Genomic DNA, 12,135 nt, shown 5'->3' with positions numbered 1-12,135 from the left:
TCAAACGGCCTCTGCTCCATGGCCAACCTCCTAGCATATTTCTCATTTCTTCATCACGATGATTAATTTTGCAAGAAACATTGGCAGGGGCTATATGTGATTTTGTCACAGTTTTAACATCAGTAAATGCATTAGGCAATGTATTTGCAACTTTTTGTAAGTGGATAATTTTTTGAATTTTTAGTTCACATTGATTTGTACGAGGATCAAAATGAGACAATGTCAATGCATTCCTTTGATTTTACAATAAAATTATCAATTGCCTAGTCTTCAATTTTTCTATCATAATAAAATTTAGTGTAAAGATCTTAAAATGTGTTATGAAAATAAAGAGAAGACTAAAAGATAATTGAGAGCAAAAGCACAACAACATAGAGAGAATGGAGTTGAGAATTGTATTGCTTGTGTATTCCATGCTTCTATATAAACTTACAAAATACAATAAAAATGCGTAGCTTTAATAAAAAATAAATACAAGGAAATTAGTCTAGACATCAATATGGAGAAAAGAAAAGTCATGGATACAATCCAATCTAGAAGCTACTCCATGTAAAAGCCACTCCATGAAAACAAATCCAATAATATTCATAATTAAATGCATATTTTAAACTCTCGTTTAATATTTTAGATTCTCCTGATTTTTATTTTACCTATATGAGATTTAGTGTTATCATTTGCACAATAAATTTTGATTTTTTACCTAGAGCTTATCGCGGATTTTTGAGTCCTACCACTAAATATGAGTAATCAATCAAAATTACACCGAACATTAAAAAAAAAAAAAAAAAAAATCTATTCCGATATCGTTTTGGAATGAAATTTGCGAGTTTCGATTAATTTTGCAACGATAGCATCAAAACTGAAATGATGTTCCATACCGTTCCTATATTGTCATTACATATAGCCGCCGCAAACACATACCGGGAGGTATTATACTAAGTTTCCATTAATTGTTTTCTTAATTTATTTAACAAAAATATAACTATCCAGTCCACCAAAAATATAACGTTTGCTATATAGTCAACGTTTGAAGATTCTTAGAAATATAGCAACCGGGGTGACATGCTCATATATTTGTTCCAATCGTGTCCTTTAGATTTCGCTCAAACTATTTATGTGTAATAAGTTATGTTAGGAAAACAGTTACGATTGGATATTATTTTATATTAATGTACATTTATTAGTTTATTTCTTTCTTAATCTATAGCGTAAAACTGCGTTTAAAATTAAAAACTTTTGAGCGGTTTCTCTTCAAACATTTCACACAGGAGATTAAAATCAGCGGCCAATTAATGTTAATTAAGTTATAATTAACAAGTATTAATTATAATTAACAGTAATTAACAAATGGTATTATAATAGCATACTTGGAACAATCGGTGTTTTTTTTTTAACGTTCTGAAAAAAAAAACCTAAATCAATAATCGGACATACCTCTTTATACTACTAATTACGATAATAAAAAACAGGACACGCACTAATTTCTTTAAGAAATGAAGAAGTTTACATTCTATAATCATACCTGGAAAATAGTCGGAAATAATATAGGTTTTCAACCAAGTTTTTTTCCTTTTTTCGTGCAGAAGAACCCTCAGTTTTTTTTTTTTTTTTTTTTTTTTTTGCGTTTCAAAATTTGGGAAATAGAAAGAATTAATCTTGGTTGCGTGTATGGAAGGATTTTTTCCTTCGAATATTACGATGTCATGCTCTTAATTTTTCAATTTAAAATTTGGAAAAATTAATATACGTGAAAAGAAAAGCGGGAAGAATCTTTGGGGCAAAAAAGTCTTTATATTTATGTTAATTGTGTAAATGGCTAATTAACCAAATGTTTTCAAACGTTGACTATATAACTAAACACATGTTTCATAGTTATTTTGCTAGAATCCTCTTTATTTAATACAAGACTTTAGTGGATAGTGGTATTTTAAACTTGTGAATGATAACAATTTAGAATTCTAAATTGGAATGCCTAATACATTTGAAGAAAATAATTATAATTTATAAGGATAAGTTTGTTATTTAAATAAATTTTATCAAATACTCGAATGATTATTTTTAATTAAAATTATAATTTAATTATTTAAGTATTAAAGATATAACTCAAATAAGGTATATATAATTGACTCATATATATTATCTTAGTTTATGATATTTTCTTAATTATTAGATAACTAAACTAATAAAATTTTAATTGTCTAACCCAAGATTTAAAATATCGATACCGATATTCACACCGAGGTTCTGATTTTCCGGATATATCGAGTATCGACGGATATATAGACAGATATTCTATAACAATTTTAATACCGACTACCGATTATATCGGTGATATATCGATTACCGATGGATATATCGACAAAAATCCTATAAAAATAGATATTATGTATATGTAATTTAATGATACATATAACAATTATATTTTAAATAGATAGATATATATATATATATATATAACATATCTATATATATATTTATATCTATAAATATATGTAATGAATGAATATATAATATTTATTTAATTTTGAACTACTTGATTTTAACTTGAAGTAATGGAATGCAAAAATAAAAATAAAAAATAAAAAATCTTTGATGTTATTTAGCTAACAAATAAAGTTCACCTTATTGTGAAATTAAAAAATTTAAAGAAATCACTTCATATAAACTTGTGTGGTTCTATGAATTTTAGTAAGCAACAATGGTCTTCATCCTGATAACTCGTGCTTAAATTTTGAGCCAGAGCTATATAGGTATTTCATGAATAATTTTTCTGTTTTGGCTGTTATAGTAATTTTTTTTTCTATAAAAACGGTGTTTTGAGAATAAAACGATATTTAAGCTGTTATATATGGTCAGTATTTTGAACATTGGTGTAAGCGACAAACTCCCATTATATATTTGCAACTTAAATATTAGTTACTAAACTATAATTTTCGGAGATTCTACCGATTCATCATTTGTCGGAAGAGCTTGAAAGTGACTCGATTGACATGCACCAAGTGAATTCAGAAATTTCCTTTTAAAAAGAAAAAAGTAAATTCAGGTGAATGATTTGCTCGAGAATCAGGAAAAGATTAGTTCATGCAAATCAATGGTATTATCCAAAAGCCCTAATTTTTTTTCCAACCTTCTTCTTCTTCTTCATGGTATCTGGAATTCTTACCCGTTTCGTACTTACTATGTTGTAGTTGGTTTTGAAATTCGTTTAAGAATGCTTGGGAAATGACTTGGGCATAAGTTTGATGATGCCTCTCTGAATTTGTCCTTTCGAGCTTAGTTTTTAGGGACGCTATAGTATTTGTTTTCTTGTTTCATGTTTGTGTGAATATATACAGTTCAGGAATCAAGCTCATTGATGTGTCTGAAAACGGATTTTGATTCATTTCCCCATTGACACTGACGTAACAGAGTAATTGTAATTAGGGAGGAAAAAAAAAGGGCATTATGTGCGAAGTATTGAACAACTGTTTCTATTTTTGTTTTATGTTTCCTGTTGATTTTGATTCATGAAGCACATGAAGAGGCCGTTGTTGTGTGATGCAACAGAGTGATCAAAGCGATGAAGGTTGAGCCAAGGCAGTGATAAAATCTGATCCAATGGTGGAGTACGAGGTGGGCGTGGGTTCGGAGTCGGAGTCGGTGCTGGAGCCGAGGGAGGGAATGGAGTTCGAGTCGGAGGAGGCGGCGAAGACGTTCTACAACTCGTACGCTCGGCGCGTGGGGTTCAGCACGCGCGTGAGCAGCTCGAGGCGGTCGCGGCGCGACGGCGCGGTGATCCAGAGGCAGTTTGTGTGCGCGAGAGAGGGGTTCCGCGTGGAGAAGCAGGAGGCGAGGCGGAAGCGGGCGCGCGCGGAGACCCGCACGGGGTGCAAGGCGGCCATGGTGGTGAAGGCCCATCAGGGGTCGGGGTCGTGGGTGGTGTGGTCGTTCGCGAGGGAGCACAACCACGACCCCGTCCCCCCCGACCAGGTCCACTCCCTGCGCTCCCACCGCCACGTCTCCGGCGCCGCCAAGTCCCTCATCGACACCCTCCAGGGCGCCGGCATGGGCCCCGCGGAGATCATGTCCGCCCTCGTGGCCGAGTTCGGGTCCCTCGCCAACGTCGGCTTCACGGAGCGCGACTGCCGCAACTACATGGGCAGCAGCCGCGAGAGGACCCTGGGCGGCGACCCGCGCGCCCTCCTCGACTGCCTGCCGGGCTGCGCCTTCTCCGTCCAGGGGGGAGACCGGTCGCGGCTGAGCAACGTGTTCTGGGCGGACGCGCGGGCCAAGCGCAGCTACGCCTTCTTCGGGGACGCGGTGACCCTCGACACGGGGTACAGGGCGGGGCGGCACCGGCTCCCGTTTGCGGCGTTCACGGGGGTCAACCACCACGCCCAGCCCGCCCTCTTCGGCTGCGCCCTTCTGGTGAACGAGTCCGAGGAGTCCTTCGTGTGGCTGTTCCGCGCGTGGCTCGAGGCCGTGTGCGGCGGGGCCCCGCCCGTGTCCATCACCACCGCCCGCGACCGCGCCATCCGCCTCGCCCTCGCCCGCGTCCTCCCCGGCTCCCGCCACCGCTTCTGCAGCTGGCACGTCTTCAAGGAGTGCCGCGAGATGCTCCCCACCCGCCACCCCGGCTTCGAGCCCGACCTCCGCCGCTGCGTCACCCTCTCCGACTCTGCCGCCGAGTTCGAGTCCGCCTGGTCCGCCCTCACCGCCGACTACGGCCTCCAGGACCACCACTGGCTTCGCTCGCTGTACGACGATCGCCGCCACTGGGTCCCCGCTTACCTGAGGGACACTTTCTTCGCCGAGCTGTCGACCGCCAGCGACCGAATCAACTCGTACTTCGACGGTTACGTCAACGCGGCCACCACTCTCCAGCTTCTCGCGAGGCAGTACGAGAGGGCGATCGAGAACCGGCACGACAAAGAGATCAAGGCCGATTATGACACCCTCCACGCCGCCCCGCCTCTCCGAACCCCCTCCCCCATGGAGAAACAGGCGGCCGGGATCTACACGAGGAAGCTGTTCCAGAAATTCCAAGAGGAGTTGGTCGAGACATTGGCTTTCTCGGCCACCAAAGTCGGCGAGACCCAGTATCGGGTGACCCGATATGCGGATACCCACCAGAGGGATTATTCCGTCAGCTTCGACCACAAAGACATGATGGCCAGTTGTAGCTGTCAGATGTACGAGTTCTCGGGGATTCTTTGCAGACACATCTTGGCAGTGTTTAGGGTCACGAACGTTCTCACTTTGCCGAGCCGTTACGTGTTGAAGCGCTGGACGAGGCACGCCAAGACCAGCTTCGACCTCCTCGAAGATCGCGCCTCCGAAACCCCGAAAGCTCCGCGAGAAGACTCTTTCGCTGCTCGTTATGAAATTCTCCGCCGTGAGGCGCTCAAGTACGTCGATGGAGGTGTCGAAACGGTCGAAATTTACGACGCTGCCATCGCTGCTCTACGAGAGGCCGCGATGAAGATCGAGCTCGCGAAGAGCGGTGCTAGGCTTAGCATCGCCAACGGACCCAGCGAGGAGTCAATTATTGTCTTTGATCATTATCAACGGAATTCGAGATCCATGTCCACGGTTAGTTCTTCTCTGCGCAGTCATTTATTTTCCTTTTAAATTCACGAGAACCAACTTTTATTTTTAACCTTTTTTTTACAGGCTGCTAAAAATATGTAAATATGTTTAAAATTGTTCAGGTTGCACTCATCAAAAGAGTTTATCATTATCATTATTATTTTCTTAAACGAAAATGTCTAAAATGCTACAAAATCAATAGTTGAGGGTCATTTGCTCCAAAAATTTCAGCAACCATTTGTGCTAAAAAAAAAGCCTATTGTATAATATTTTGCACAGATGTTTTGATTTTATGATATTCTGTGCCGGGCTTTTTGTGAATGGAATAATTAAAATGGGGTTTTTGAACCGTGCAAACTCCCTCGATCATACTTCTTTCCTTATTGCTACAAGATCTTGCGTTCCGTTTTGCTAACAGTGTTGTAATTACGATGGTTTGTTAAAATAGTATGACCAAGACAAGAGAATCGAAGAACTGAAGGAAGAGCTTGATCGCGCTCGACAGAAGCAAGAAGCATATCAGACAAACCTGAATTCGGTTTTGAAAGATATCGAGGAAAAGAAGTTGAGATTATTGGCAAAAGTTCAAAGCGTTGAGCTTGAATTGAACGATTGACTGATTCACTGACTGACTGACTGACCTACGCTAATTAACTCAAGGCAGATTATGATGGCATAGTTGTAAATTGCAGAGCCATTAGGTAAGTATGATTTTTTGGGTATATTGTAGACTAGTAAGGTGTCATGTTTCTAGCCAAGAGACTTGTCCTATTTTTCACTCTCTTTTGTGGCAATAGGGTATTGTAAAGCCGAATTATTTCTCCATAGGACTTGGAACTTTGACTCTTGTCCATATTTTAACCGTTTATTCTGATTTTACAAAAAAGCCTGTGTTATTATGGTTTTCTGATAGTTTGAAGATATGGAGTGGTTGGAACTTGATGCATTTTATTTTGTCGGGAAAAGATGATAAGATAGTCGCAAGACAAGAAGTTGTATAGCAAAATCAATGTAGTTTTTGGGTCACTTTTTTCACCATTAATAACGTTGTTTCTATATTTTCTTTGCTAAAAACTAAACAAGTACAAATAAAAATTCACGAGTCCTAAATAGTTGTAAATAGCAAGCCATTAGGTAAGTATGAATTTTTGGGTAATATTGTAGATTAGTAAGGTGTCCTTTTTCTAGCCAAGAGATCACATAATGTGTTTCTCCATCGGACTTGGAACATTTTATTTTGTCGGATGGACTTGCAAAAGATGATAAAATAGTCGCAAAACATGAAGTTGGTGGCAAAAATCAATGTAGGTTTTTTTGGTCACTTTTTTCACCATACATACACAACGTTGTTGTTTTTTTCTTCTCAAAACTAAATAAATACAACAAAAAAAAAAAAAAAAAAAAATCACGAGTCCTTATATGTTTGTTGAACAGGGTTAGTTATTTTCGCTAATTATGTAATAATAATATCTCTGTCTTTGAAATTATATGTGTATTTTTACACGCCGCCTCCTCTCTCTTTAAAAAAAATCCTATGGGGAAACGTTTATTTTTAGCCGTGCCTCTTTTGAGACATTCGAGTCGTCCACCAGCGGTACTCTTCGACTTAGGGAGAAGTTCAATGGAGATCCGCTCTTCTGTAAGTTATCACGATTGAATCAAAGAATCGAGAGAAAAGAATCGTGAAACAAAAAAGAAGAACTGTTTCATTGATTGAGAATTGGGGACGAAGACCCAATTTAAATGTACAAAGACATAGACAAAATTACATAAAAGACCTTACTTAATAGTTTAAGTAAAGGGCAAAAAGGTAAAACAACAAATCCTATAACCTGCGTTTAAAGGATTACTTAAGGCTAAAACAAACAAGACTAACTGAAAGTAACCCATCTAACCAGCGAATTACAAACACAAAGTCGAGATTCCAATACTCCCCCTCAAGCTGGACGGAAAATATCTTTGAGGGATAGCTTGGACAAAATGGACCGAAGCGATGGAGCTGGAAGGGGCTTCGTGAATGCATCGGCAAGCTGATGATTAGTTCGAATAGGAAGCAACTTCACATCACCTCGTTGCACATGATCCCGAACAAAATAGACGTCAATCTCTATGTGTTTAGTTCGTTCATGGAACGCAGGATTGGATGCAATATACACTGCCGCTTGGTTATCGCAGAACAAGACTGTTGGACTCGTCGGGGTGCAACAGCTGTCTCAACCACACAAGCTCACTTGTTGCCGCTGCCAAAGCTCTGTATTCTGCCTCTACCGACGATCTGACCACAGTGTTCTGTTTCTTGGACTTCCAGGCCACCAAGGAATCACCAATGAACACGCAGTACCCCGTAATAGACCGACGTGTATCCGGGCAGGTACCCCAATCAGCGTCTGAGAAGCCTTTGAGCTGAACTGAAGCTTTAGCGGAAAAGAACAATCCTTGTCTCGGTGATCCCTTAATGTACCTAAGCAAGTGATGAACAGCTTGTAAGTGAGTATCACGTGGAGATTGTAAAAATTGGCTTAAGGCATGAACTGAATAGGTAATATCAGGCCTAGAAATGGTCAGATATAATAATCTGCCAATAAGACTTCTATAATGGGTTTTATCCTCTAAAAGAACACCATCCTCAGAATTGATACGTATTCTAGGATTCATTGGTGTGGTAACCGGTTTAGAGTCTAAGAACCCATAGTCTTCAAGAAGTTGAAGAGCATATTGTCGCTGGCTGATGACGATCCCAGAAATGGAACGAGCAATCTCAATTCCTAAAAAGAATTTGAGAGGACCTAAATCCCTCAGTTTGAACTTGGAATTTAAGTACTGCTCGGCCTTGGCAATTTCCTGCATGTTAGGACCCACTATGATAATATCATCCACATATAAGAGAATAGCGACAAAGTTATCACCCTGTCCATGTGTGAATAAGGAATAGTCACACTTAGATTGTGAAAAACCAAAGGATATAATGGCTTGTGTGAAAGTAATGTTCCACTGCCGTGAAGATTGCTTAAGTCCATAGATTGACTTATGCAGCTTGCACACCTGTTTAGATAAACCAGCCCCCTGTCTAGTATACCCTGGAGGTAAGTCCATATAGACTTCCTCAAACAAGTCACCATTAAGAAAAGCATTATTTATATCCAACTAAGCCAAGTACCAATTATGAGAGGCTGATAAGGCTAACAACACTTTGACAGTAGCTTAGCTACAGGAGAGAATGTGTCAATAAAATCAATTCCTTCTCGTTGGTTATAACCTTTAGCAACTAACCGTGCTTTATGTCTAGCCAAGGAGCCATCGGAGTTGAATTTATTTGTATAGACCCACCTACATCCTATAGATTTCTTGTCTGATGGAAGAGTGACTATAGACCAGGTGTTGTTTTCCTCCATGGCCGTTAACTCATCTTTCATTGCTTCCCTCCACTCAGGATATTGACATGCTTGATGATAGTACTGAGGTTGGAAGTGATCTGAAACCGAAAGTACATAATTCTGAAATTTTGTGGATAAATGATCATAAACACAAAACTTTGAAATATGATGAGGTGAGGGAACATGAACACCTGATTTGGTACAAGTCATATTACAGTGATAATCTTGTAATCGTGTTGGTGCAGCTCGTGGTCTAACAGATCTTCTGATTGGTATGTTGGTGACTTGAGAGTCAATAGGGTCAGAGTCTTGAGTACAAGGGATAGCATCTGATGGTGGAGGCAAAGCAGTATCCTCAATGACTCTAGTGTGGATGTCAGGGACACTATGGTGGTCTTCTGAATGTCTATCATCATGTGAACATCCTGTAGAATCAAGGTTTGGGACAGGGAATACAATATCTGGAAAAGGATCAGCAGTACTAGTTTTTGAGTGATTATAATGAAAGGGAAAAATTTTCTCATGAAAAATGACATCACGAGAATTAAAAACTTCTCTAGTATTCATATCAAGCAATCTATATCCCTTAACCCCAGGGGGATAACCAAGAAAAATACACTTTCTGGCACGTGGCTGGAACTTGGTTCGATGAGCCTGTAAAGTTGAAGCAAAGGTTAAACAGCCAAAGACACGTAAAAAAGTGTAATCAACATCCTTGTTGAACGGGATCTCATAGGGACTCTTATGATGTAAAGCAGGTGTAGGAGTCCTGTTAATCAAATATGCAGTAGTCATAACACACTCAGTCCAATATTGAATAGGCAATTGAGATTGAAAATATAGAGATCTTGCAACATTCAAGAGGTGTTGATGCTTTCTTTCCACAACAGAGTTCTATTGTGGTGTTTCAACGCATGAGTACTGGTGTAATACACCAACTTTAGAAAAGAAATAAGAAAAGATCAACTCATTTGCATTATCTGATCTAAAATGCTTTATGGAACAAGCAAAATGATTATTTACCATAGAACAAAACCGAGGAATGATTTTATGGACACCGGATTTATTTCTCATCAGATAAATCCAGCAAAATCTACTACAATCATCAACTAAGGTAAGAAAGAACCTATGACCTGAATGTGAAACAACTGAATAAGGACCCCAAATATCACAATGGATCAGGTTAAAGATCTTATCAGACAGGTGATTGTTGCTAGTAAAAGGTAATTTTCTTTGCTTAGCTAAAGGACAGATATAGCAAGGAGTGTTTTTATCACAAGAAATATAGGACAACTTATTCTTTAAGGATTCTAGACGCTTGAATGAGAGGTGACCAAGTCTGTTATGCCATATTTGTGCAGTCACAGTGTTGACTTGAGAACTGGAATTCCTGGACAGCACATAGAGGCCTCCTTGTGAATCACCCCTACCAATCATCCTCTTCATCGAGATATCCTGAATATCAAACCAATTATATGTAAAAGATATGACAATAGAAGGATCTTTAGTTAGGCAATGAACTGAAATCAAGTTAAATTTGAAATCAGGCACTAACAAAACATCCTTAAGAGTTAGGTCTTTGCTAATGGAGATATCACCATAATAATCTACTGGAATAATAGAATTATTTGGTAAAGTAACAGTGGAGTTATGCAAGGGTTTCAGGGTTGTAAAAACAGATTTATCCTTGCAAATATGCCATGAGGCACCTGAGTCCAAAATCCATTTAGTGCTAGAATGAGAGATACAACCTGATGCTGAACTATAACAGCATGAACCTGTATTGAAGGATGTCAGGTTGACGTCAATTTGACCTTCTTGTGACGGTGGATTGGTGAGTTGACTTGAAAGCATGTTGATGATCTGGTGGATTTGATCATTGGTCAAGTTTGGTGAAGAGGTAACCTTCGAGTCTGACTTGGATTCCTGATGGTTGAAAGATCCTTCAGCCACATTTGCCTGGTTTTTAGACCTGTTCTTGTATCCAGGAGGGAAGCCATGCAGTTTGAAGCATTTGTCAACAGTATGACCGGTCATCTTGCAATGTGTACATGTTCCACGGTCCTTCTTGTTGAGCTTCTTCTGATCATTGACCGTCATGGCCATAGGATTGGCTTGATCTTGCCCAGCAACATCTGAACTCACCGATCTTTGCTTTTCATCTTGGCATACCATCGAAAAGACTTTGTTGATTGGAGGAAGAGGATCCATTAGCAAGATCTGGCCACGTACGGTGTTGAAGGAGTCATTGAGCCCCATGAGGAACTTCATCACGTATTCGCTGGTGATGAAATTGAGCAGCTCCTTTGATCCTCCACACGAGCAAGTACATGGCGGCTTGTAATTACTCAACTCCTCCCAAAGAATCTTCAGTTTGGTGTAGTAAACACCAACACTCATCTGATCTTGAACAAGACTCATGATCTCTCGCCTGAGCTCGAAGATTCGAGGTCCATTGCTCTGTTCATACCTTTCTTGAAGGTCCTTCCAGACATCAATCGCCGATTCTCCATAGGTTAGGCTCGAGGCGATCTCTTTCGTGCAAGAATTCTGGATCCAAGCTATGACGATGTTGTTGTTCCTCTTCCAGGAAACCAGATGATTCTGATTTGTACCGTCTGGTTTCGGAATAGAGCCATCAATAAACCCTAGCTTGTTCTTGATCTGCAGAGCCATCTTCATTGATCGACTCCATGAATGATAATTCTCGCCATTCATCTGCTGTGTGACCAAGATCATTCCTGGTGAATCAGTGTGATGCAAGAAATAGGGATCGACGACATCGTCGATCGAATTTTTCCGCGATGTAATTCCAGTCCCAGACAATTCTCCAGCCAAAGCTTCTTCGCTCGCCATTTCTGGATTGAAGAAGGAAATTGAGATGGAGAGAAGAAGAAAAGGAGAAACTCCGATGAGGATTCAATCAAAGAGATTTGCGGAAAATCTGCTCTAATACCATATTACGATTGAATCAAAGAATCGAGAGAAAAGAATCGTGAAACAAAAAAGAAGAACTGCTTCATTGATTGAGAATTGGGGACGAAGACCCAATTTAAATGTACAAAGACAAAGACAAAATTACATAAAAGATCTTACTTAATAGTTTAAGTAAAGGGCAAAAAGGTAAAACAACAAATCCTATAACCTGCGTTTAAAGGATTACTTAAGACTAAAACAAACAAGACTAACTGAA

General features: G+C 39.7%; 2 protein-coding genes across 3 annotated transcripts; one reads left to right on the top strand and one right to left on the bottom strand.

Annotated features, from left to right (window-relative positions):
* Nucleotides 1–2,884: 2,884 nt before the first annotated feature.
* Nucleotides 2,885–6,382, top strand: LOC149389822 (protein FAR1-RELATED SEQUENCE 5-like). 2 transcript variants are annotated; one of them, XM_089624692.1, is made up of 3 exons: nt 2,885–3,094; nt 3,547–5,571; nt 6,017–6,382. In XM_089624692.1, the coding sequence occupies exons 2-3, from the start codon at nt 3,598–3,600 to the stop codon at nt 6,182–6,184; spliced, it is 2,142 nt and encodes a 713-aa protein (XP_089480818.1). In that variant the 5' UTR covers nt 2,885–3,094; nt 3,547–3,597; the 3' UTR covers nt 6,185–6,382. The 2 variants fall into 2 exon arrangements, with proteins under 2 accessions (XP_089480818.1, XP_089480819.1); XM_089624693.1 differs by having other exon boundaries at nt 3,513–5,571.
* A 1,352-nt stretch (nt 6,383–7,734) lies between these two features.
* LOC149389821 (uncharacterized) lies at nt 7,735–11,798 on the bottom strand. The gene is made up of 9 exons (XM_089622731.1): nt 10,721–11,798; nt 10,503–10,651; nt 10,291–10,397; nt 9,654–9,711; nt 9,495–9,596; nt 9,158–9,403; nt 8,778–9,062; nt 8,611–8,712; nt 7,735–8,475 (listed from the first exon to the last, which is right to left on the bottom strand). Exons 1-9 carry the CDS (start codon nt 11,796–11,798, stop codon nt 7,735–7,737), a joined length of 2,868 nt encoding a protein of 955 aa, XP_089478857.1.
* Between the last annotated feature and the right edge of the window lie 337 nt (nt 11,799–12,135).

Source organism: Urtica dioica, chromosome 8 (genome assembly GCF_054948205.1).
Source record: "Urtica dioica subsp. dioica isolate 48M chromosome 8, U.dioica_male_clone48M_v1_H2, whole genome shotgun sequence".
Lineage (NCBI taxonomy): Eukaryota > Viridiplantae > Streptophyta > Magnoliopsida > Rosales > Urticaceae > Urtica > Urtica dioica.
This window is presented reverse-complemented; position numbering and strand designations above follow the sequence as displayed.

Coding starts and splice junctions, on each gene's coding strand:
- LOC149389822 (XM_089624692.1), top strand. CDS start 3,598: ATGGTGGAGTACGAGGTGGGCGTGGGTTCGGAGTCGGAGTCGGTGCTG. Junction 5,572..6,016: donor ATTCGAGATCCATGTCCACG/GTTAGTTCTTCT, acceptor TTGTTAAAATAG/TATGACCAAGACAAGAGAAT.
- LOC149389821 (XM_089622731.1), bottom strand. CDS start 11,798: ATGGCGAGCGAAGAAGCTTTGGCTGGAGAATTGTCTGGGACTGGAATT. Junction 9,712..10,290: donor ACTGTGACTGCACAAATATG/GCATAACAGACT, acceptor TTTGATTAACAG/GACTCCTACACCTGCTTTAC. Junction 9,063..9,157: donor ACGATTACAAGATTATCACT/GTAATATGACTT, acceptor ACAAAATTTCAG/AATTATGTACTTTCGGTTTC.